Source organism: Prosopis cineraria, unplaced genomic scaffold (assembly GCF_029017545.1).
Source record: "Prosopis cineraria cultivar Desert tree isolate PC_DT_omini unplaced genomic scaffold, ASM2901754v1 PC8, whole genome shotgun sequence".
Classification (NCBI taxonomy): Eukaryota; Viridiplantae; Streptophyta; class Magnoliopsida; order Fabales; family Fabaceae; genus Prosopis; species Prosopis cineraria.
Window position 1 is genome coordinate 5444903 of NW_026555339.1, and position 24056 is coordinate 5468958.

The window sequence follows — 24056 nt, forward strand, 5'->3', positions numbered from 1 at the left end:
CCTACTTTGTGGACTGTTGGTATATAAAAACACGATATCAAACAAGCCTGAATCTCGGAGGAACAACATCATTGTCCCCAAGTACATCGACTAAACAGGTTGGTTATTAAAAATGAAAAACAGTGATTAAAGATCATGCTATGAGTTTCGTAGAATCTCTGATTATTCATCAAAACACTTCAAATTTTAAGAAAGAAACTACCATCACTCTATTACTATAAATAGAGCACCAAATTATAGAAGAAGACAACAACATAACTAGAAAGACTTGCACTCTGCACCCATAATTTTTAGATTTATCAATTAGTTTTCATTTTTGTTCCATACTTGTAACCATCCAACCATCCACGTTTTGTAACATTTTTAATAATAACCAAACACTTATTCTACTAAATTTTGTGTATCTTTTATATTCGGATAAATTGTGATAAGAAAGTTTAAGAACTCTTTGTTATTAATTGAAATTTAACGTCCCTGGTGCACCTGATCATTTGTTGTTCCTGATAAATATTATGTATTATATATTCCTCTAAAAGTTATTTGGTTTATTAATTTTATTCTTTGTATACATATAATCGATTACAGAAACAAGCGGAGTCTGCTATGTACATACGCGTGTACTAACGCGTTTGCATGTAAAAGTATATTTTGTCACGTTATGTTCACTTTTATGATATACCGAGCAAATGGTTGAAGAAAATCCTTGTTAAAAAAAAGATAAAGAAAAAAAGTAATTGACAATAAATGTCATAAACTGTAAAAGCCTAAAACATCTTACGAAATTAGCTTACCGTTTTTTTTTTTTTCGGGCCAGGAAAATTGCTTACCTCATTATTGAAGAAAACGATATGTTGACTTGGCTTCACTTCTGCCATTCAGCATTCACATTATGACAGTGTATCTTGACATTATTCACGGACCAATACATTGATCAATATTTTTAACCGTCTCATGCTTCTTCTAGTGAGAAAAGAGCATGATTGTAATTTTCTTAATATATATATATATATATATATAATTTCAAGAGAAAATAGTATGATTATAATTAACTTCTCTTCTAATAAAACCTTACAAAAATATAGCGAGTACTGTTGGTACAGCTTTCTTTACAGAGTGATTGGTATAACTTGGCATCTTCAAAAGATGTCTTGCTAATTTTGCCGAAAAATTATCTACTTGATCTGAACAACCATAAGCCTTGCTGGTTAAAAAAAAAAAAGATATGAACATTCATAAATTTATACGGACACACTCAGTATTACAATCAGCATATGCGCATACTCGCTTGCTTACATATCAATTACACCTTTTTTAAACTTGGTGTGTGTGTGTATACATATATATATAGTTGCTTTTAACTCTCCATGCATGTGAGATCAACGTTAATTATTCCAACAGGAAGTAAATAAAAATTATATATATACATTTTCATGATAACACGCACACGTCATGATAATTTTCATCACTCGCTTTTATGCCCGTATGACTATGAACATTCATATGTTCTTTTTTGGGGTGAAAAATGAACGTTCATAAATATAAATAGACATATGATTTCAATCAACACATATACATGCAAGCTCATTCATTTTTTTTTAATTGATACATCAGGAAGATCCTTTTTTTTTTCCCCCCGAATAATCATCTACTTATTAGGAAGATCTCAACCCAATAGCTGGGGAATATTCGATATATTATTCCCTTCGTGCATTTAGAGGATTAAAAACATAATAATATATGATTATGCAAGGGATTTGCATTTAATTACAACCACAATCATTCGTTTTTACGTACGTACGGACATCTTTGTTCTTTGAGTGAAAGTTAATTTAGCGTTCATAAATAAAATTTAAACAGGCATATTGAGAACTGTATGACACATAAAGAATATCATTTTTCCCTAGAAAATCATCCATTTGTAAGATCTTAACTTGACAGCTGATCTGCTTCATGCATTTAGAGGAAGAATAGTCCAAGAGAATACGATTATATATGTACGAGAATTGCATATTATAATCATGAACACTCATCTTTTAATTTATCAATCCTCTTGCATGGCACTTAATCAAACTTGTTAAAATTTAAAATTCCAAATGGATAACAAAATGAGGCAAAACTTGAAGCAAACAAATCCTCGTCATATATATATATATATATATATATATATATAAAGAAGACGGTGCTGGGAGAAAAATTGAAGGGAATGAGAGTGAATGTCAAACGAGTCTATCCATCAAATTGACAATAAAAAAGAAGAGAGAAGAAAACGACGTAATTGAGGGAAGACAGAATAGAACCATGGAACCAATGAAAGGGAAGTACTTGGCGTGACCGACTAAAAATCTCTTCTCTGGGTAACAATACACATCACATTCAACAAACAACGTGCTCTCAACAATACACATCTTATCAATTAGCTTCTTAATTTCCACACTAAACTCCTTCTAGTCTAATTTTTATTTACAAGGAATGTCATTGATTTCTTATAACAATTTTTTCTTTTCACCTTTTATTAAATATTGGTGTAAGAAAATAAGTTATTAAAACATGTTTATTTAATAGATGTAAGATTAGAATCTCATTGACTTTTTAGAGAGAATTATTGACTTCTAAAATTTTTCTTGATTCCAATAAAAATATATATATTTTTTGATAGCACAAGAAGTATGTCCTGTTCTGATAACAGATTTTTTCTCACTCAAGACATTGAAGACAAATGACATACCTCTCCAAATTATTATTTTTTTAGAAAAAATTAATCATTTAGTTCCTATAGTGTTGACCCATTTGTAATTCAATCTTTAAATTGACTCATTATAACTCAATTCTTAAAGTTTTGACTTAATTGTAAATCAATCTCTGAATTTTGTCTCTTACAATTTAGTTTTTGAAATTTTAATTTCTTAAATATTGATCCCTATGTTTTAAAAAATAAAATTATAAAAATTAATTTTTTAACTTTAAATATTTATAAATATTAAAAGGGCTTAGTTTAAGATATTAGTAATAAATTTTAAAATATTTTTAATATTTATAATTTTATTTTTTAAAATATACAAACTAATATTTAAGAAGTTAAAACTTCAGGTACTGATTTACAATTGAGTTAAAATTTTTGAGATTAATTTATAAGAATTAAAGTTCAAAAATTAAATTATAATGGGGTTAAAACTATAAAAAATATATGATTAATTTTTTTTTATTTTTGGGCTGATGGAAATTTCAATTAAATGATTATACATATGAAAGCCGAGATTGGGATCTTTAAAATACGACTCATAAATAGAACGCCCGCATGCATGCTAGTTCAATGCTCGGCGTGATCACTGGGCCCCCACCTTGACCTATTGACGGCCCAAATCCGAGCCGCCTTTTATCTTAATGTTAATTAAGTTTGTCCGTTCATTATTGTTATAATTATAAATCATGGTCCCATCGATTAATTAATTATTCACTATAGTCATGTAATAATTCGTTGATTTTTCGTTCGAGTACGACAAGGTACGACCTGGGGTGACGACACCGCTAAATCGAATACTGGGAAAACAATAATAATCAGAAAGGGGAAAATAGAGGAGAATGAATCTGGACCGTGGAATCCGATCTGAGTGGAGATACTGTAGCTGTAGAATAGATACAGTTGTCACCTTCGTGATGAGAGAGTTGAGCCAGGCCAGCTGCAGCAAGTTGGCCTTTCTTCTTCGCACTTCCTTTTCATCCCATTTCCTGACTTGATCATTTTCAACCGTTGGCTCCTCACCCTCTTCTCCCGAGATATTTTTATTTACTTTCCTGATCTTTCTGTCCACATGGCCCCACCAACCCATAATCATTCATAAACATGAAAACATTACTTTTCAGTTTTCGCGAGTAATAACATATCCTCCTTCGGCTAAAAAATATGATTTTTTTAAAAAAGGTTATGTGTCAATAAAATTTTTATTTTTTAAAAAATATATACTTCCTTCATCTTAAATTATAAAATAATTTTAATAAATATTTAACATTTTAAAATATAAAATATTTTGATACAAATAAATTTTTATTAGTGATACTTTTTTAATATTATTATTTTTACTTTTTTCAGTATTCTTTTACTAATGGAGCATTGAATAAATGATATTTTTAAAAGTTTATCATTTTTTTTTAAAAAATAAGGTTATAAAGTGTATTTAATAAGTTTTATTAGTATGAGATATTTCGTCTAGATGTGTATTATAATTTGAGACTAAAGGAGTATTATTTTTATTCCTAGTTTCAATTATTAATACATATGATGAGTAAGATTGTAAGAGATACATTTATATAAATATTTAGATTAATGAATATAATGGATAAAATGAGATTTTTTTTTCATGTATTAAGTTCCTTATATTTTGAACTAATATTAACTAAAAAGAAATGCTTATATTTTATATGAAAAAGAGTATACTTTTTTAGTAAGTCTTGTGAGCAGGCTCCAACAATAATAAAGAATACCTTCAAAAAGATGCTAGAAGTAATGAGTAAATATCTTCCATTTAAATTGTTACATACAAAATGATGAAGATCTGAATCACTAAACACTTATTTATCAATATTAAAAGCATGTTTAATTTGAAGGAAGGGGAGGGATTTTAACAGAGGGAGGGAAGGATTTGATGTTACTTTATTCAATTTAAAAAAGGAGAGGGAAAAAATACTATATATAAACAATTTTACTCTTATTTTATTAGTGTTTAGATTTTAAAAAATTGTATCTACATTTTTTAAACTCATTATGGAAGGCATATTGGTTAGAGTGTAATAAATTTTATCCTTCCCTTCCCCCCAATTCTCTCATCCCTCCAATTTTTTAAGCTAAACAAAAGGAGAGGATAAAATCTCTTTTCTCTTTTTCCCTCCTCTTTCCTCCAACCAAATGTCTCTAAAATTATTTACTGCATGCTTGAAAATAGGACGGTGAAACGGAATTTACGAAATAAATATAACAATTTCATTCCAAGTAAATGGTGTTGGATTTCCTCCGCAAGAAAATTAAGTAAAAAGCGGGCAAATAGAAGTGATAGTCAGTCACACGCGAGCTAGTTTTAATATTCCCCAATGCTTTATTAGATCAACATATTTATAGATCCAAAAATTAAATTGTACTCGTATCTTGTATTTTTTATTCCAGCCCAGTATTCTGAAAAATATGGCATATTATCTCTTCTCACTTAGACAAACCGAAAATATAGTTATTATTAATGGCAACCTTATGGATACTCAGATTATATATTGTACAATTACGTCCACTGTGCATTTAAAAGAGAGTAACTTCAAGCAAATACAATTACACATAAGATTTAACTTTTATTATTTATTTTTCATAAATACAATTACACATAAGATTTAAATTTTATTATTTATATTTCATATCTTTATTGAAGTGTAGTATTATAAGCGAAGCACTTTCTCATGAAAAACGTCATATTCCATCCCGACTACAGTATAAATTATTAATATCTAATTTATATATATTTTTAAAAAGTTAGTTAAAATTGTTATTTTTAAATTTTTTTACATCTTTCCAACCATATTCTTAAATTTAATAAATATAATATTTAATTTATTTAAAATATTTTAAATGGAACATAATAAAGTATAAATATATACAAAACCTACTCATACTCTATATTTCTAAATCTAATTGAGGAGGTCTTCTGACAAAAATAAAAAAAATAAAAAATCCTACACTCCTAGTTGGTAAGGGCTCAACCGGTTAACTCGCAACAAAAATACGCGGTAGGTTGAAAAATGAGTTCACTCCTATGTGGAGTGATTTTGGCTGGCCCCTCATGGCTTACTTGAATCTCGGGTTAGCCTGCTTATTATTTTTTTAAAAAGACAGAAATTGTGGAATCACCCTTAGTTCTTAAATCCATTAAAATTTTAAAACTGAATTATCCACAGACAATTAATTATAAAAATTTTAAAAACTTTTAATATTGAACTGGGTCATAAGATTAAATCTATTTTATCCAAATTGATAATAAAATAAATTTCTTAATTTTTTTATAATTTTTATTTTATTTTAATAATCACAGAATAAAAAATAAATAAAATTTGTTAAGCTGGACTGTCCAAAACCAAAACTAGACTTGAGATATTATCATATATCTTCAACAACTAAACTAATAAACCTTCCCTGCAGGATAGGAAGCCTTCATTTGGACAACAATGAGGTGAAGAATAAATTTTCGTTGGAAATTGACATGCCATGCTGCACTTTTTATTCCATATAACATAAAAGAGAAATGAACTTGATTATGTCAATAAAAATAAAAGAAAAGACATTAAAATTTTTGTACCGCAATAACTATATCTTCTCGTATATTTGTTAGACTTTTACATGTTAATTATATTATAGCTTCCAATAAAAGCTTCTAACATTGTGATTGATTAGAAAAAAATCTTCAAACTTTATATTGCAATTAAACTTTTTACTATATTTGTTTGTAATTGATATATATATATATATATATTGAAATGTATTAATGTATTTTCAATTATTTTTGTAATATATAAGGAATTTTATTATTATTTGGATAATTAATTTTTAAGGAGAAAATATAATTTTTTTACCAAAAAACAATGAAAAAAGTGAATTTGTAATTTTTATAATTACAAAATAATGTACACATTTTATTTATGGGTTAGCTAGTTGATAGAAATACAACTTGCACAATAAGCAAGTTTTGCCAATTGTTGGTTGCGGCTCACTGATATTACTAGCTCTACCTATACTATGGTGCTGGGAATGCTATCAGGTACAAAGTGAGAAAGGAAAAAAATTTTAATTAAGGACCATGGCAACAAAATATTTACCAAAGGCCCCAACAAAATTTATAAATTTTCTACAGAATTTCTGGACTAAATTAAAATAAAATTGGTGGTCAAAAATACTAAAATATCCTCTTGCAAAAGAAAGAAAAATAATTGATAATTGATATTTATAAATTAACAAGTAAAGTTAGAGAATTAACAACCAATGATTATACATTTAGGACAAAATAACTGAACCAGTGTGGTCATTGAGAAGTCATGAAATTTACAATTGATATTAATAAATTAAGAAATAAAAGTTAGAGAATTAATAACTGATATTAGTATGATTATTGACAAGTAAAATCAATAATTTATAATTAATATTGATAAATTAACAAATAAAATAAAAAAAACTAACAACTAAGGATGATGTTTTTGATCAAATTAAACAAACAAATTTTGTAAATGATTCACAAGTAAAGTTAAATAATTAACAAATCAAGTTAATAAATTAACAAGTAAAGTTAACAAATTAAAATTAACTATTTAACAAGTACTATCAAGGAATTAGCAATATCAAGGAATTGGCAAGTACAGGCAAGTAATTAACAAGCAAAATTAAGTAGTAATTAAGTACTTGTTAATTTTATAAAAGTGTATTTTGATCTTTTTATCTGTCTATCTTATTTCAATTGAATCCATAAATCATGTAGAGAATTTTCATATTTTTTTGAGACTTATAAGATAAATATCTTTCTTTCATGATCCTTAACTAAAATTTTTCTTAAAAAAAAAAAAACACTCCGTTTAACCTAGCTCAATGTGTTTTGTTTTAAGAGAATTACGTAAAAGTCTCAAGTTTAGTTGACGTTGGAATAATTAATCATAGTTGCCAGACTTGTGCGTAATTTTCTGTTTTGTTTTCATTTTTATTTTTTAAAGTACTACGAGAAACTCTAGTTTGTGTGAAATAAATTAAGTATTTACGTTCTCAAGGTTGGACACGTGTCCCTATAACTAAACAGGTGGGTGGTGAATCACGATATTACCGGGGCTAGTTGGCAGATTTTCCCAAAAGTGAACTGGCATTTGAACACTTGGCAGCATGGGAGCGGCTAGATCTCAAGTGTAGACTTTCGGTTCCCATAAAAAGGCGCGTCGGACTGAAATGTCCCTCAACCTTCGAACACACTAAACCCAAAAATCTTGGTTGCTCTTTATTAATAAATAATAAATAAATGTAAGTAAATGCTATGTTAATAACCCGTTGTTGCTAATTCACTAATTAAGTGGAGTGAATGGGGGGACCGATTCGGCCCAAAAAAAAACGGGGGGGGACTGACCGGCAACTTGATGCGCCTGTTTTGTACCAGGGGCGAATATTAAACTGCAGAAACGCGAACCGCGTTCGTACCGGTAGCGCGTCTTGATATTTTTCTTTTTCTTTTTCTCTCTTCACAGGTTCGGAGTTGGGTTGTATATATAAATATATATCAGCCCCATTCACGCTTGCTCATTTTGATAAACCCAAGCTGAGGCTGTACTTCACTGGAGGAGTCGAGCCTCAACATTCGCCGGCGTCCGACGGAAGAATCACTCGTTCAGCTCCTTTTTCATGCAATCGAATCGGAGTAAGTGGGCTTTTCCATTTTTCGTTCCCCGGGATCACGATATTCTCGAGCATCGTGCAGCTTTGATGTTGTTTTGGGCTGCGTTCTTCTCCGATCCGATTTTCATGTGAAGAGTAATGATTAGTTATGGAAGTGGGGTTCGTTTGTTTTTACTAGAAATTGTTTACTGATTCTGTGTTTTTAAATTTGCAGGTTGAAAGGAAGAAAGACGAAGAGCCCTACATTTTTGGGTGAAATTTTAGAAGTGTTCCAAGTTTCTCTTCTGTGAAACCTAAAAGTCGTCTTTTGGATCTAGCTTTCCAGGACCAGGACTCTTAAAAATCTTCTTGATTTCCTTCCCTTTTTAAACCTCATAGTTTCTCCTCTTTAAAGCCTTAAAATTCACTACTTTTCCTCACAATTTTTACCCAGAAAGCTAAGAAATGGGAGTGAAAGTAGCTTTAACCTGTTTGCAATGGTCACAGCCAGTTCTTCCTCATTCCCCATCCTCTTCTCAGACTCTAGCCTCTGCAATCTCATCTCCTTCCTCCAAACGGGGAAATCGTGGCAGCAATGGAGGAGGAGGTGCTCTAATATGTCGATTAGTTGGAAGATTGGACAGGTCGAGCCTAGTTGGTTCCCAATCAATGCGGCTTTGCAGGTCTCGATCTTGTGATTACCCTCTCGCGGCATCTAGAAAATTAAGATTCACCTGCAGTTCCAGCTTTGACTCATGTTCGGACGAAGAATTCTCGAAGAAAATTGAAGATTTAGCTCTCAGATTCCAGCTCTCCGATGAGAAAAATAATGCCACAGATTCAGAATCACATAGTTTCGGTGAAGATCAGACACAAAGCCCAGTTTCCGAACTAAAGAGCATTGAGCCTCCCTGGGTGGAAATCCAGAAAGACCCGCCGGATTGGAGCACTGGTGGCAGCGACGAGATTATTCCATCGATTATTGAAAGAAAAGCGAACAGCGTGGAGCTTCCGTTTTCTTTGAGAATCATAAAGAAGAAGTTGCAGTGGAAAGAAGGCTTCAGAGAGGCAGGTGAATCTGCTTGTTGCTCTGTAAAGAAAGCTTTCTCTTCCATGGTGTTCATAATCCGTGAGCTCCATAGCTATACGCTGCAAATGAGAGAGATCCTATTTTACGAAGATCTCCACGAGATCCTTGCTCGAGTCCAAAAAGAAATGCATGCGTCGTTCGTTTGGCTGTTTCAGCAAGTCTTCTCTCACACGCCCACTCTCATGGTCTACGTGATGATTCTTCTTGCAAATTTCACTGTTTATTCAATGGGGCACAACGCCGCCATAGCCGCGGCTCCACCGCCCGCTTCCACGACGGAGATTGCTTCCGCCAGTGAAATTCAGCAAAATAAGAAATTTGATTCGTCGGCGATCAAGACATTTTCGGTCTCCTCTTCAAGCGGGAAAACAACGTCCATTGGGGGTAACATTGGCGGCGGCGGGAAAGTCCGGCCAATTGCCAGCGGCACAGATGGAGGCGATGGGGGGTTTGACAGGTCGGATCACTACCACCGTACAGTCCTTCCCCATGGCGGCTCAACTCAGTTTTCCACCGTGGGAACAACTGGGGAAACAGTGGAAGAGACTGGAGCGAAGGAAAATGATGAGGAGGCGCGTTTATGGGAATCCATTGTGGACGAAGCTAGGATAATGGAAGCAAGTTCTAGGGCTGAAGCTCTGGACCAGGAGACCGTGAAGCGGTTCGTTTCGCCGGTATCGGCGAGAATCGAATCCGACGACTACGCGGAGTACCTCAGGACAGAGCTTCTGTACCAGACAGCGTTGTCTCAGGAACCCAATAACCCTCTTCTCCTAGCGAACTACGCTCAGTTTCTCTACCTGGTTGCCCATGATTACGACAGGTTCGTCATCTCTCGGCCATGTCCTTGCACTTGCATTAAAGTTTTTCAGAATTCTTATCATTATTTCAAGAACAAAAGGTTTTGGTAAAAAAAAAAAAAAGTACAAAAGGTCCAAATCTGGCGCTTTAGATAGACCGGGAATAAACACCTCGAAATTGTTTTTTAATATGAAAATCTCAAAATTTTATTCATTCAGAAGCAGACCAAACGGCAAGATCAATTTGTGCACTAAAACTTTGACAAGGAAATTTGTGGTGTAGTTCCTGTTCACCACTGATTCATGAGCGTGATCTATCATCTTCCTCACGTGAGACCCACGTGCATGATAAGAAAGATCTCGCAACCAATCCCGTTGACCGCGACGACTTCTACGTGTATAAATATTCGATGTATGTAGGGGCTGATGGAAAAATTAACGGAAAAAGAGGCTCGATTTTTCATTTTTCATGAAAGTAAAGTTGCTTGCATGTGAATGAAAGTACTAGTGGCCAGCTTGTTTGACCATGAAATGGTGAAAGTATTATTAATTAATATTGATGTTAGGGTGTGAACTGTGAACAGGGCTGAAGAGTACTTCAAGAGAGCGATAGGAGCGGAAGGCGCTGACGCGGAAGCCTACAATAAATACGCAACGTTCCTGTGGAAGGCAAAGAACGACTTGTGGGCAGCAGAGGAAACCTACTTGGAAGCCATTTCTGCGGAGCCCACGAACTCGTATTATGCTGCTAATTACGCTCACTTCCTCTGGAACACTGGTGCTGAGGACACTTGTTTCCCTCTTTCTTCTCCAGACACCTTCCAAGAACTTCAATAATTTTGATCACATGATGCTAGGAACCAGGAAAAAAAAAATCACAAAAGAAAAAGCAAATTTTGTTAGTTTATTTTTTTTCCTTTTAAAACTGGATTAGGAAGTCCGAGAATGAGATCGAGTACTTGAGGAAGGTGGGACTGGGGAGCAAAGTAAACGACGGTACGTTTAAGGGAGGCGATATTGTTATTTAATTGGCGTCGCCTTCACGTTGGAGATCTGTGGAGAGGGAGGTGGCCTATGATTGAAGAGTAGGAAGATATGGCGTGGGAATGGGTGGTGGGGAGGTTCTGCTTTTGCACATATTATCGCGTTTCTTTTTTTTTTTTTCGAGTTTTTCGCTGACACAATCGCACGGCAAATTGTAATTAAAATGTTTTTCTTTGTTGATAATATGAATGCCGTTTTTGGGACTTGTTTATTCTCACGATGATAAGATGAGATGAGAAACTTCACGATGATGTTGGGGACAATAAGAGCTTCGTGATTCACGTGCAGCACTGTTGCATATTTCTTTTAATAATTAATAATTAATTTGCCATTGATCTCAATATAATTCAATAAAAGGAATATTTTTTAAGCAGCCCAAACCAATTTTTTTTAAAAAAAATTATCATGCTTGTGCGAGATTTCTTTTGAAAAATATTTAAAATTCATTAAATAAAAATACACTAAAAGAGATATTGGATACCAGAAATGAGAAAACTGTGTCAAGAAACTATGAAAAAACTAACAAGAATAGAATCCAAGTCTACATCGACGGGTTGGATTATAGACATTTCTTAAATGCTGGGTCATTATTGGTCAATAAACTGAATAACCAGGCTGGCGAGGAGATATTTCGTTGTAAATGTCAGGGAAGTAAGGTGGAAATTAATTGGACGTGGGAATAGTATTAAAAATTAATAGTTGGTTGAATAGGGTGTGGACAATTCTTGGTGGCCGGGGCGTGGGAGTGCAGTTCAATGAATGAACGAATGAATAGTAATGATTTATGAAATATTTATATATTTGTGTATATATATACATGAGCACGCGGAGAATGAAAGACTGGAAAATGAAAGCAAAGAATATAATGCACAGGCATCGCTAATTTTGGAGGTCTAGCAACGAATAATATCTCTTATTTATGGTTGTCCTCATCCTCTCACGCCCAATTTCCTTCTCTCCAAAGCAATTCATTTCTGCATATATTCTTTCTTTCTTTTTAATTCATTCGCTTCCTCATGCGTTGCATTTGAACACAGATCTGCACGTTGCAGACATACAATAGAGATACACACAGTACTGTTAATAAATTAAATAAAAGAAATACATGGTGGGAAAAATAAATAAACAAACAAAAGAAAACAAGGGCGTGAAAAATGCATATAGATTCGGTGGCTACTGAAAAAAATGCATGTACGTCGTCGTTTCCTTTAGTGCAGGGCAATATTCATCTTCGTAGAAGTCCTTAATTTCATTTTTTAAGGAGAAAGAATTTTAACAATTGAAAACTAACATATTTATAGTTTTATTGGAATAAAATAAACTACAGGAACTTAATTTAAAATAAAATAAAATTATGAGGACTTGTACATTAATTTTTTTATAATTACTTATATCTTTATCATCAGGATTTTATATTTATAAGAAGTTATACAACAACAAAAATGACATGCCTTAACATTTTTTTTTTTTGTGATTGGATATTTCAATAAATCTCGGCCACAAAATTTTAAATCTTAATCAAGCCATGGAGATGGAATGTCACGCTAAACATAACAAAAGTCGTTTCACGAAGTAGGGGTTCTATCGTGTGACGCGAGAACATTGGGTCCAGCGAACAGGAAATTCAAACAGGAGAGGGACGTTGGTAGAATGTGGTATAATTTACAGAGAAAATTAGGTGTGTCTCCAACTTTGTATGAATTTGAAGATTAAAAAGCTACTATATCGTACATTGCTCATAAATAGTCCTATATTTTAGATACGTGATGGGAGGGGCATTTATAAAATCAAACAGGGCTGGTGGAATGGGGTCACAAGAATTATACTGAGAGATTTCGTAGAGGACTCCGACTCAGTAAGATAATTTAATTTTAAAAGAACATTTTTTAAATATTAATTTAATGATTAAAAATAATAATTAAACTATGATTGAAATTGTAATAATACAAGAAGATTGCCCGTCATTTTTTTTGAAAAAATTATATTGACCAGGTTGATATAATTTTTCATGTAAATATACTTTTTATATCTTATTGTAATCATTGAAATATTTTATATCTAGTAAATGTTTGAACCAGAATATTTTTTATTCAGTTCAGGGGTACAAAATATCTAGAGTGAAAAAAAATGCAAAGTTACAAATTAAATTTAACATGCCCGAATTGTATTTTTCCCAAAGTGTGGTCTCATACCGTAAATCTGGACCATTAAGTTAAATTTAATAATCTTGAAAATTTTAAATTAATATGTAGAGTTAAAATTTGATGTAGACCGTTGGATGGATGGGGGATAATTTGTAAGGAAGAGAAACCAAGTTCAGTGTAACGTGGGGGATGAAGCCAGGCGGAAAATGACGGCATGTTCACGTTAAGGCTACAGTAACGAGTTGGGGTGCGACTGTAACGGAGTGGTTTAATGTTTATAGCTTGATGAATCCGACCGCCGTCCATTTCCTCGTCAAATCCCACCACGCACTGCTTTTTCTGGTCCATGCCTTTCCCTTTCACTTCCCAATCCCATTATTCTCTATTCAAAAAATACAAAATATATTTTAAAAAATTAGATATTTAAAAATATAAAATGTTTTTAATTTTTTAAAATGTAATCATTATTTTTTTAAAAAACAACTGTATTGATAATAATTTTATATTTATTGTGGAGTGTTTAATAAGAATTAACATAAAAGGATAAAGTTAATTTAAAAATAAATAATTATTTTATTAAAGAGTAAAATTTAATTAAAAATATTTTATATTTTTTAATAGAAGGAGTATTTTCAATGGCCTTCACATTAATAGACTCCTTCACGTCAAATGATGAACGATTGAACACTCAAGTTCACATAATATACGTCTCACGTCTCGCTAGCCCCTTCATTACTTCCCTCTTGCTTAATTCTTTTTGTTGAGATACTCATCGTGCACTCTTGTCTCTCCCTGCACCTGGTTGTTTCAGATCAAGCCGTTAATTGGAGCTGAACTTTTCAACGTTCTCATTTAAGCTCTATATTTTTTGAGGGTTGGGTTTAAAAAACCAAAAAACTTTTGAATAACAGAACTTTTAGATCCAATCCTTATAAATCATTAAAAAAATATGCTCAAGTTCGAGTTAGCTTTTTGAAATCCTGTATTTTGCTCTTTTTTTTCCCAGGGAGCAATTAATATATGAAAATGACATAGTTGAAATTGTCTAGATTATTCTCATTTTTAAATTAATATTTGAAAATGACATAATTTTTTAACTCATGTATAAGCATAATTGGAAGTTTAAATAAAATTTTAAAAAAAGTTATACAAGCTTTCAGACTTGGTCTCGAGCCTTGTTAATGAGAGTGGATCTTGAAAAACATGGTTAATTTAATATACACAAAATTATGAAATTAAGCTCTTAAGGCTGACAAATCTGTATTAACAGCTCAAGTTTAATGTGGTTTTACAACACTAAATAACTGTGATAATATAAACGATTTCTGATAAAACATGCTGTAATTATCATATTTACATGTAAAAAATAAAATCATGAGAATCGCTCACTTGGCATTTAGGGACCTATATAGACAAATACACATCGAAATTATCACTTGGAACGCTCAAACGATGAAGACCAACACGTCGTTAAGATTGATGCTTCTACGCCCATAAGGGAGAGGTTGAAGCCCGCCTTTTCAGGAAACTCGTGGCCTAGCTCGCGGATATGTATTGGGTGGCCCACAGAAAATATAAACAAAACAAAGGACAATTTTTGGTAATTAATAGAGCTAAGCAATTTAAATTATAATCAGATGAAAACTCAAACCCCCCCCTTTTTTTGGTTTGAAGAACAAAACCCAACCTTTAATGTATTTAATTATATAATAATGTCCAGTAACTGGAAATTAACTCAAATTTATGTCAATGTCATTAATTATTCTATAATGGTGGTTAAGCAAATTAAAATCATAATTCTCATTTTTCCTCAATCAATATCCATAATATATAATTCAATGCACTCTATACCCTCTACCTTTCCCCATTTCTCTCTCTGTGGTGTATATATATTTAGATGGATAAATATGTATTACATATGACAATTATGATTATTTTAAAATAATATTACAGCAATTATGAATTGATAACAACTGCACTGATTCCTCCCCAATCCTACATTTTTGTCCGAGGGAGGAAGTTAAGGAGTTACAAACCATCATTGAATCTCCACCGTTGGATTAACTCCAAGAGGAACGGCCATTGTTGATCCATATTTGGCTTATTACACGGCTCGAAACAATCACCATGGCGATAAATTAACCAAAGTTCTTAATTCTGCTTCCATGGAAGGCCAGAGCAAGACTATCACTATGCCTCTGAACAACCCTACCATTATTTCCATGCACCGATCATCGCCTTCTTCTTCTTCTTTAGGGCCTCCTCTGAGTGCCATAGACAGGTTCTTGTGGGGCCAACTCAGTCACTTGCAGTCTGCTCTGTGGCCTAATAATATCTGTACCGATGAAGAAGAGATAGAAGCAAGCTTGATGGATGGGTTTATAGCAAATAACGAAGCAGCTCAAATGATCCCTACCGTGCTGAAGAAACAAGTGCAGGTGCTGGGGAAGAAAGCTTCATCTGGTAACAATACAATGGTGGCGGGAAAGAGAAGCAACAAGAAAGGGTCTTCTTCTGCGTCGTTGATCAAAGGACAATGGACTGATGAAGAAGATAGGTACATATGAACAGAGGAAGACTTTGATATATCAGTTTGAAGATGGAGATTGTTATTTCATGTCATTGGTTTTGCACGTTTTAATATTTTACTGTGGATGAAGGAAACTGGTGAAGCTGGTAAGAGAACATGGAGTGAGGAAGTGGGCTCAGATAGCTGAGAATTTGGAGGGAAGAGCTGGGAAGCAATGCAGGGAGAGATGGCACAATCATCTACGTCCTGATATTAAGGTCTGTGATTAATCTTTTCTTCAACTTTTATCAATGACCTTATAGCTAGGGTTTATGACCATATAACTTGTCTTTTCATTTTCTTTTTCTCTTGTAAACATGTAAATGAGGGGGGAAAAGTTGAAGAGAGTTTCTGTTATTAATCAAAAAAAAAAAAAAACTCGCTTCAGAATTTTTTTTTAATGAAATGTGGCGTAGATTTTTTAATGTGATTTACTCGCGTTTCGTTGAAAAGAGTTCATGATAACTTGAAAAGAAACACCAGAGATTATACTTTGAAATTTATGCATAATTTCTAAGTTTATTTGAAAGTATATATCTGTTTATTGATATTTATTGCAAAGGATCTATCTTTGGCATCTGATCTAAAGATACTGCTTTATATCGTCTTGTAATTAACTGGGAAATCAGTAAATCCTCGGTGACTTCTGACATTTCCATGAACATAATTATTCATATATTTTCCCCATCTTTCTAGATCCTGCTTTTCCTTCCGCAGATTCATGTTTCGCTTGATATTTAGATTTAGATTTAGATTTAGATTTAAATTTAAATTTAAATTATTATTATAGCTTGTAAATTTTTATATTCTGAAACAAAAAAAAATTTAGATATTAGTTATACGCCAAATTTCATTTTAACAACATAATTGTTTTATTTTAAAAATTCTAAATTAAGTTATTTTAGATTTAGATTTAAATTTAAACTTAAATTTAAATTTAAATTATTATTATAGCTTGTGAATTTTTATATTCTGAAACAAAAAAAATTTAGATATTAGTTATACGCCAAATTTCATTTTAACAACATAATTGTTTTATTTTAAAAATTCTAAATTAAGTTATTTTTTATTTTTTAAAAATAGTATTAAAAATAAAAAATAACTTAATTTAGAATTTTTAGTTTTTATAATGTTTAAAACACTTTTATTTCAAAAATACAAACGTAGAATTACCCAATATTATGAAAACCATACCAATTATTGAACTAGATGAGGTACTATTTCACATTGATATATTTTAAGTGATACATATTTAAAATAAAAAATATTCATATGTAATAATAAAAATGAATTTTAAATTGCAAACAAGATAATATAAAAAAAAGATAATATCCATCAATACTCTATCATTTTAATCCAAATTATAAATACTTATTTTATAACTTATAATTTTAAAATATATACATATGTACATATTGTATACATATTTCTCACATTTTTGTTCATTTTTCTCCATTTAACAATGTTTATTGAGTATAAATATACATAAATTTTAGTTATAAGTGATTTTTGTTGTCACTGGATTGAATTGGCCAGTTCGATTCAGTTTTCAACTTCTCATAGCTGTAGAATTAATAAAAAAAATTTCCAGTGTTTAAGTTCAAAAAAATAACTTACCACGGGCTACCACCATCGGTGGTTAATTTGTTTCATAATGACCCAACCAGGTTAATTCGAATAGTGTGTGAGTACGTATCGTCTTGACTCTTGCGCTTCAGCTTTTAGGTAGGAAATTTCACGCAATTATATGGTTGTTGTTGTTTTATAAGTTTCAGTATTTACAATTATAACTAGAAAACGACACGGGGTTAAAGAAAAATTTATTTTTTTATGCTTTTAATGCTCCATTTATAAAAAAAAATTAAAGAAAGAGAATGCAATAGAAAATGTAATATTAAAAAAAAATATTATTGAAACTTTATTTTTATTAAAATATCTTATATTTTAAAGTATTAAATCTCTCTCAAATATATTTTGTAATTGAGATGAAGGGTTTACTTTGTGATTTATCAGCAGAATTATAAATTATATTCTTACCGGGGCACATAAGGTTAGGTTTTTTGTGTTATAATTATATAAAAAATATAATGAAACATTAAATAATATTTTACGGCGGAAAAAAACAGTTTTTTTACTGTATAAAGAACAATAATTTTTTATGCAATTTACAAAAGGCAAAGATATATTAAGATAACATATAAACTATGATTTTCGTTGGTCACAGAAGGATAGTTGGAGTGAAGAAGAAGAGAGAATATTAGTAGAAACACATGCAAAGGTGGGAAATAGGTGGGCAGAGATAGCGAAGAGAATTCCTGGAAGAACAGAGAATGCTATCAAGAACCATTGGAATGCCACCAAAAGGAGACAGAACTCCAAGAGAAACCAGAAATCTGCACACAAAACCTCCAACAACAATGGAAGAAAGCCTCCTCCTTCCATTCTTCAAGACTACATCAGAAGCAAGACTCTCTCCAATATCCCCCCCATTGTTGATGATCATCATGTCGTCACACCTGAAAACCAGTTCCATCTTGTGATTTCTGATGATCAAGATCCCTCTAAAGAACCTGTCATGGTTGAACCATTGGATGATGAGCTTCTCTTCATGCAACAGTTCTTCTCGGAGAATTATCAGACTCAGAAGGTTCAGTCCACTTTGGATTTTTATCGAACAGATGGTGGGCGTGAGTGTTATCTTCCTGAACAGAGTCCTGCTGCTTTAAGTGGTGCTCCCATGAAACAACACCATCATCATTCTGATCTGTTTCTGGCTCAGTTGCTGAATGGGGTTGGTTATGATTCTTCGTTTTTCTGCTGTGATTATGGAGAAGAGCAAAACTTAAACACGGGTTTACAGGTAGGGGATGATCAGCAAGGTTGGTATGAACCCAGGAGAGAGATGGATCTGATGGAATTGGTTTCCTCTCAGCTTTCAGCTAGCACCAGCAATAGGAACTCCTAATTGCTTCAATTCAGTTCATTTCAAGTCCCTAAGTGCGTGAAATCTAAATCCTAGTAGAACGATGAACTTCACAAAGTATGGTAATTATTGCTCATACTTTTTATGTCTGTGTTTTAGAATTGAGTGAAACTATTCTAGTTTCACGTTAGAGTTGGGGTGGATATTCTGGTTTGTGTTAGGTCTTTTAAACACAAGGTTCCTTTCGTTTTATTTTTATATTTTTCTGCCTTATGTGCTTAAGACTGCAAGTAAGCTTCTTTGATAACTTAATTGTTCTTTCGCTTTAATTTATTCATTTCGTCATGTGTGTTAAGGATGATGACCCTTTCAATGATTGATTGATCTTGAACTTCAAGAGTGTTGTGTGTGTGTGTGTGTGTGAAGACACGCACAGCATTGCATATACTTAGTGCACATATGTATATGTATATGCATATATATCCTTTGTGCTTCAACCATTGAAAATATTACCAAATAATCATGAAAATCCACACAAGCTGATAAGCAGGACTCCTTTATTTAATAAAATTAATAATACATGCCCCAATAAGAACGTGACAGATATGCATTGAGGATTTTCGTTCTTGTTTCCAATCTGTATGCAGCTCATACAAACATAACAACATAAATGCTTAGGAGAATATGTCGATATTCCCCGTCAGGAACAGCCTTTCCTGTTTCCTCTGAGCGAGGAAAAGCTTGAAACACCATGAAGATAAGTTCTCTTGCACTTTTTTTTTTTAAAAAAAATAATGATAAGATTATGGTATCTTTAGACTTGGTCTGAAACAAAATACCCTCCATTAACGATTAACATGAACTTGAGAGCATGGACAAAAACTATACAACAATATGAATGTATTGATTATCGAGACATTTTAGCTCTGGCAAAGAATACCCCAGCAAAGAGACCTGGAAGCAAGAGTGCATTATCAATATTAAGAAGAAGATAGGAAACAAGCAAAAATATTCATGATAGTACAGTGGTGCTGTTGATTACCAAACAAAATGCTGAATAAATTCGATATGCTGAGGGGAACTTTGAATGCTAAAATGCCAGCAATGGAGATCGGAATCTTGTTCAGGGAACCCACCAAACTGTGAAACGAAAACAAAACAAGATGTTTGAAAAAAAAAGATGTGCTGCTTATGGCTTATGAATAGTACAGCTTCCTACAGATTATCTGTATTGATATTAATGACTATCACTTTCATAGCAAGTAAAATAGTTATTACCATGAGAGAGCCTATCAGTCTTAGATTCAAATAATGATAGTCTAGAGTTTGCCAGTGCATCAAATATTTTTAACAACATACATTACCTATATGTTGTAGGACCAGTTTGATGTAAGAACCACATGGAAGTAAAGCTGATGGAAAGTCCTAGTATTCCACTAGCCGTTGCAACAACCCAAAATATTGGCAGTTTAACTACATCCCTGAAAATGAAAACCAAAAGTACAGTGAGGAACCAGAGGGTTTTCTCAAATTGAAAATCACAGAAAAATATTTACTCACACATGAATTATATAATCCCACTCGCCGAAAAGGAAAATCAAGATGATGGCAAAAGGTAAAGACAGTAAATTGTTCAGCAACACCATAGAAACTTCATTGAGAGATCCAGATTTAGTTGACTTTTTTGCTTCATCCATAACCCACCTCAGGGTAAGCTTAAAAAAAAAAAAGATGGTTCTAGCTCAAATTTGGGAACACAGATTATGGGTGGAATAAAGAACATAGGATGTGGCATAAAAACTAAATATTCATACAGAGTAACTTGCGGTAAGAATACAATTGATAATCTGCCAGGCATAACCGGCTGCATCAAATGATAGGTCCGTAATGCCGCCACTGATAGCAGAGATAATCTGTACCAAGTATGTAAATAGGCCAATGAGACTTCAAAAAGTCAATAGGTTTTTTTCAGGATAATACAATATTATAGTTGATAAAAGATTAACAAAGTATCAGGAGCATAGAAAACAAATTAAAGTATCAAAGTTCAGAAGAAAGACACATGACTTTAGAATCAAGCAAATGGAATTATCATTTCTGTGATTTCTGAGCTTTAATGGAACAGTCAAGAAAAGTTCATTGTCCAATTATTCAAAGTCACAAACAACAGACCTGAAAGATTCCTCGCGAACCTCACATTACCAATGAAATATGGTTAGGTCAACAAAACAGGAAAGGAAGTACCAAAGTTCCCAAAGATTAAATTTTGTGATAAGCGGACAAGTAGTATATTCAAATCCTTCTACAAGTCTTTAAAAAGTTATATGCAAACTTTATGAGTATTTAAATTCCATAAAAATATTTAACCTAAACAACTGTAGAGTTTGGCTAAAACAAGCACTAGAAAACTTTCATGACAAGATGATGTATGCATGTGGCCATCTGAGATATACAGTAAAAAGACAAATTAATGCTTTCCTAATACATGATCCTAACCAGCATTATATTCCTATTTGTCAGAAATACTAAGCTACCAATGAGTTGGAGGCAAGAGGGTCATATACCATCAAAAACATGGCAGTCCACACTTTTGGATTTTGACCTTTCCGGAACATATATAACTCTCCAATTGCTGTTATAATATTTGTCACATTCTTGAGAATTGTCACCATCGCAATATTGATGTTTTTCAAACTGAAAAGAAAAATGCGCTAGAAGACATTAAAGGTAGATAAGAGTGGTAACTACGCAGTAGACAATATCAGACAATGTTGATCCCTTGAATTTTCAGTACTGTCTTATTAATCAACTTCCACATACATAGGTCTAAAAGCAGCATCTAAAAAAAATAAAAAGCAATTTATTCATACCTATACATGCCAGACACAAGCATGCCAATAAATATCACATTGACAGGGATCCAGACCCTGACCAGCTTCCAGTTGAGCTTTTCAACAGAAACTGTGCCAAAGAAACCCAGAAGAACAACAACCAATGTGCTTATTAAATTCTGCAAATAAGTACAATATAATTATTAATTTTGCATTTATCATAAAGAAAGAAAATAAATCGATGAAGCAATTACAAGAATAGTTTATCAATCTAAACAATATATATATATATATATAATAAAAAAAATAAAAAGCACATATTATAAGGTGTCTAACATGATTCTTAAGTGCATGTGATGCGGAGAAATTCCCATTAATAAGAACTTTGATGTCATCAACACATCCTTTCAAGCTTCAATTTTCAATATTATCATAGTGAGAATCTATTCACAATTATCTGGAGCATTCAACTCACCTGGTAAAACATTAAAGATATTCCTGCGTTGAAATTATAACTTGACAAAACGATTTTGTTCAACATTATCATGCTGCAAGAAGAAACACAGTAAGCTGTTCCAGAGAGAAGAGGCCCAGACTTCTTTGTTGGTCTATGCAGTCGCCCTTCCTCCCCTCCAACGTGGCTGACGTTGTAACCAAGCGTAGCTTTATTTGCCTTCAGAAACCTGCTTGAAATGATGAATGTGTTTCACTTGTTACTTAATTACCAATATTCGCAAAGAGATTGTAACATTATAAATTTTAATTTTGCTACAGGAACGGAAGCAGAGAAAGGGAAATCCACAAAAAATAAACAACTTTGGTGCTCTAAGGAAAAAATCATTTCGTAATAAACAAATACAGACAAGAAGATTTGCTTCGCACCTGTCATTTGAAGCTCTGCGGTCTGCATTCGTTGAATAGTTGTTGATTGAAATCTTTTCTTGCTCACGAATTCCGTTAAGATTTTCATGCACTGCATCAGCGTCTTCATCTAGTAACAGTTTTGAAGGTAAGATGCTCAACTCTGGTTCTTCTTTGAAGCCATGACGACCAATATCTATTTTATAATCAGTCGACATATCGCTGACCTGCAAGTAGGAAAATATCAATTCGAAATTGATCGAAGTCAGCAAAGATGGACAGTACTCTTTTACATTATATGAAGGCCATAGCATAAAAGACTAACAAGATAGTTAATTCACAAGAATTTCATGGCCCTATTTGCTGCAAATAAACAAGAGATTGCAGCAAATATTCCATTACTTGGCCAATATTTTTAAATGCTTTAAATGCTAGCAAGTCACAACTGTGATTCCTGGTGCGAAAGCTCACAAAGTTCCTTAAATGAACAAAAGAACATTTAAAAGCAAAGTAACAGCCAACGTATAACCAAAAGCGAATGCAAATTTTCAGGACGGTATTGAAATTTCAAGATTATAGAGTTGGAAAACAATTCTTCAGCAAAGTCCAGTCCATAGCTTTTCCTAGGAAACGCTTATTTTAAAAAAAGTATAGCCTGCTGAAACCATGTGATACGTCATGCAATTCCTGCATGCCTTTAACACCGTCAACCCACTTGGATAAGAGCAATGATGGAAGACGACAATCCAGCAGAAAAAAAAATACCAAAAAAGATCAATGTTAGAATAAAAAGTCCAAACCGACAAGAAACTATGACTAAAACCAGAACAGAAGCAATAAATTGAAGCTCGTACCGACTGGAACCGTGGGAATTTCAGGGTAAATGCACCAGATAACTATTTCACGCACAGTAATCCACAGCACAACATGTTCACCGACAAATAGAAAAAAGACACCGAATTTCCTTTCCGATGCCCTTATGAAGATAAATTGAAGGGAGCTCAATATATCTTGGGAAGTGAAGAATCGAAATTAAACCACCGAATTGCAAAAAAAAATCGTGCAAAAAACGGGAGGTGAGATTGTGCTTTTAGAGTAGCACGCAACGGAAAAAGTGAAGGGAACGATCTTGAATCAGAAGGTATTGGCACCTTAGAGGAAAACCCATGAAGCGAGCAATTAATGATCTGGAGTAGTTCATGAATCCTGGCCTTCGCCATCTTCAGAAGGCGAGATTCCTGGTGGAAGCTAACCGCCAAAGGAATAGAATATTGAGAATGTAACGAATTCCGAGACTCGCAAAGTCAAAGAGAACAGAAGCAGATGCCTTGAAGAGCAAGACACAGCTATAGTATGACTTTATGAGCAAGAAGTGAGGAAGAACGTGATGGTGGAGTTTTTTGCGAATGAAGCTACATGG

The 24056-nt window shown here is 32.8% G+C and overlaps 3 protein-coding genes across 8 annotated transcripts; 2 read left to right on the forward strand and 1 right to left on the reverse strand.

Moving 5' to 3' along the window:
• The first annotated feature begins 8261 nt into the window (after positions 1 to 8261).
• On the forward strand, positions 8262 to 11511 carry LOC129318509 (uncharacterized). Of its 3 annotated transcripts, none has more exons than XM_054963331.1 (3): positions 8262 to 8417; positions 8610 to 10365; positions 10397 to 10842. In XM_054963331.1, the coding sequence occupies exons 2-3, from the start codon at positions 8840 to 8842 to the stop codon at positions 10545 to 10547; spliced, it is 1677 nt and encodes a 558-aa protein (XP_054819306.1). In that variant the 5' UTR covers positions 8262 to 8417; positions 8610 to 8839; the 3' UTR covers positions 10548 to 10842. The 3 variants fall into 3 exon arrangements, with proteins under 3 accessions (XP_054819306.1, XP_054819304.1, XP_054819305.1); XM_054963329.1 differs by lacking the exon at positions 10397 to 10842 and adding an exon at positions 10849 to 11511 and having other exon boundaries at positions 8263 to 8417; positions 8610 to 10287; XM_054963330.1 differs by lacking the exon at positions 10397 to 10842 and adding an exon at positions 10849 to 11511 and having other exon boundaries at positions 8391 to 8530; positions 8610 to 10287.
• Positions 11512 to 15617: 4106 nt separating this feature from the next.
• On the forward strand, positions 15618 to 18986 carry LOC129318358 (transcription factor MYB119-like). The gene is made up of 3 exons (XM_054963081.1): positions 15618 to 16009; positions 16113 to 16239; positions 18246 to 18986. Exons 1-3 carry the CDS (start codon positions 15618 to 15620, stop codon positions 18984 to 18986), a joined length of 1260 nt encoding a protein of 419 aa, XP_054819056.1.
• Positions 18987 to 19475: 489 nt separating this feature from the next.
• On the reverse strand, positions 19476 to 24056 carry LOC129318803 (GDP-mannose transporter GONST2-like). 4 transcript variants are annotated; one of them, XM_054963761.1, is made up of 11 exons: positions 23788 to 23803; positions 23491 to 23646; positions 22658 to 22863; positions 22251 to 22458; positions 21815 to 21954; positions 21509 to 21638; positions 20759 to 20857; positions 20505 to 20659; positions 20309 to 20425; positions 19987 to 20084; positions 19476 to 19898 (listed from the first exon to the last, which is right to left on the reverse strand). In XM_054963761.1, the coding sequence occupies exons 3-11, from the start codon at positions 22852 to 22854 to the stop codon at positions 19852 to 19854; spliced, it is 1191 nt and encodes a 396-aa protein (XP_054819736.1). In that variant the 5' UTR covers positions 22855 to 22863; positions 23491 to 23646; positions 23788 to 23803; the 3' UTR covers positions 19476 to 19851. The 4 variants fall into 4 exon arrangements, with proteins under 4 accessions (XP_054819736.1, XP_054819734.1, XP_054819735.1 ...); XM_054963759.1 differs by lacking the exon at positions 23491 to 23646 and having other exon boundaries at positions 23788 to 24056; XM_054963760.1 differs by lacking the exon at positions 23788 to 23803 and having other exon boundaries at positions 23491 to 23779.

Bases quoted from the DNA above. Each gene is read 5' to 3' on its own strand.
- LOC129318509 (XM_054963329.1), top strand. From the start codon at position 8,840: ATGGGAGTGAAAGTAGCTTTAACCTGTTTGCAATGGTCACAGCCAGTT. The intron at 10,288-10,848 runs GTTCGTCATCTC...AACTGTGAACAG, and splicing joins GTTGCCCATGATTACGACAG to GGCTGAAGAGTACTTCAAGA.
- LOC129318358 (XM_054963081.1), top strand. From the start codon at position 15,618: ATGGAAGGCCAGAGCAAGACTATCACTATGCCTCTGAACAACCCTACC. The intron at 16,010-16,112 runs GTACATATGAAC...CTGTGGATGAAG, and splicing joins TGGACTGATGAAGAAGATAG to GAAACTGGTGAAGCTGGTAA. The intron at 16,240-18,245 runs GTCTGTGATTAA...CGTTGGTCACAG, and splicing joins ATCTACGTCCTGATATTAAG to AAGGATAGTTGGAGTGAAGA.
- LOC129318803 (XM_054963759.1), bottom strand. From the start codon at position 23,856: ATGGCGAAGGCCAGGATTCATGAACTACTCCAGATCATTAATTGCTCG. The intron at 20,426-20,504 runs GTGAGTAAATAT...TTTCATTTTCAG, and splicing joins TGGGATTATATAATTCATGT to GGATGTAGTTAAACTGCCAA. The intron at 19,899-19,986 runs GTAATCAACAGC...TCTTGCTTCCAG, and splicing joins TTTATTCAGCATTTTGTTTG to GTCTCTTTGCTGGGGTATTC.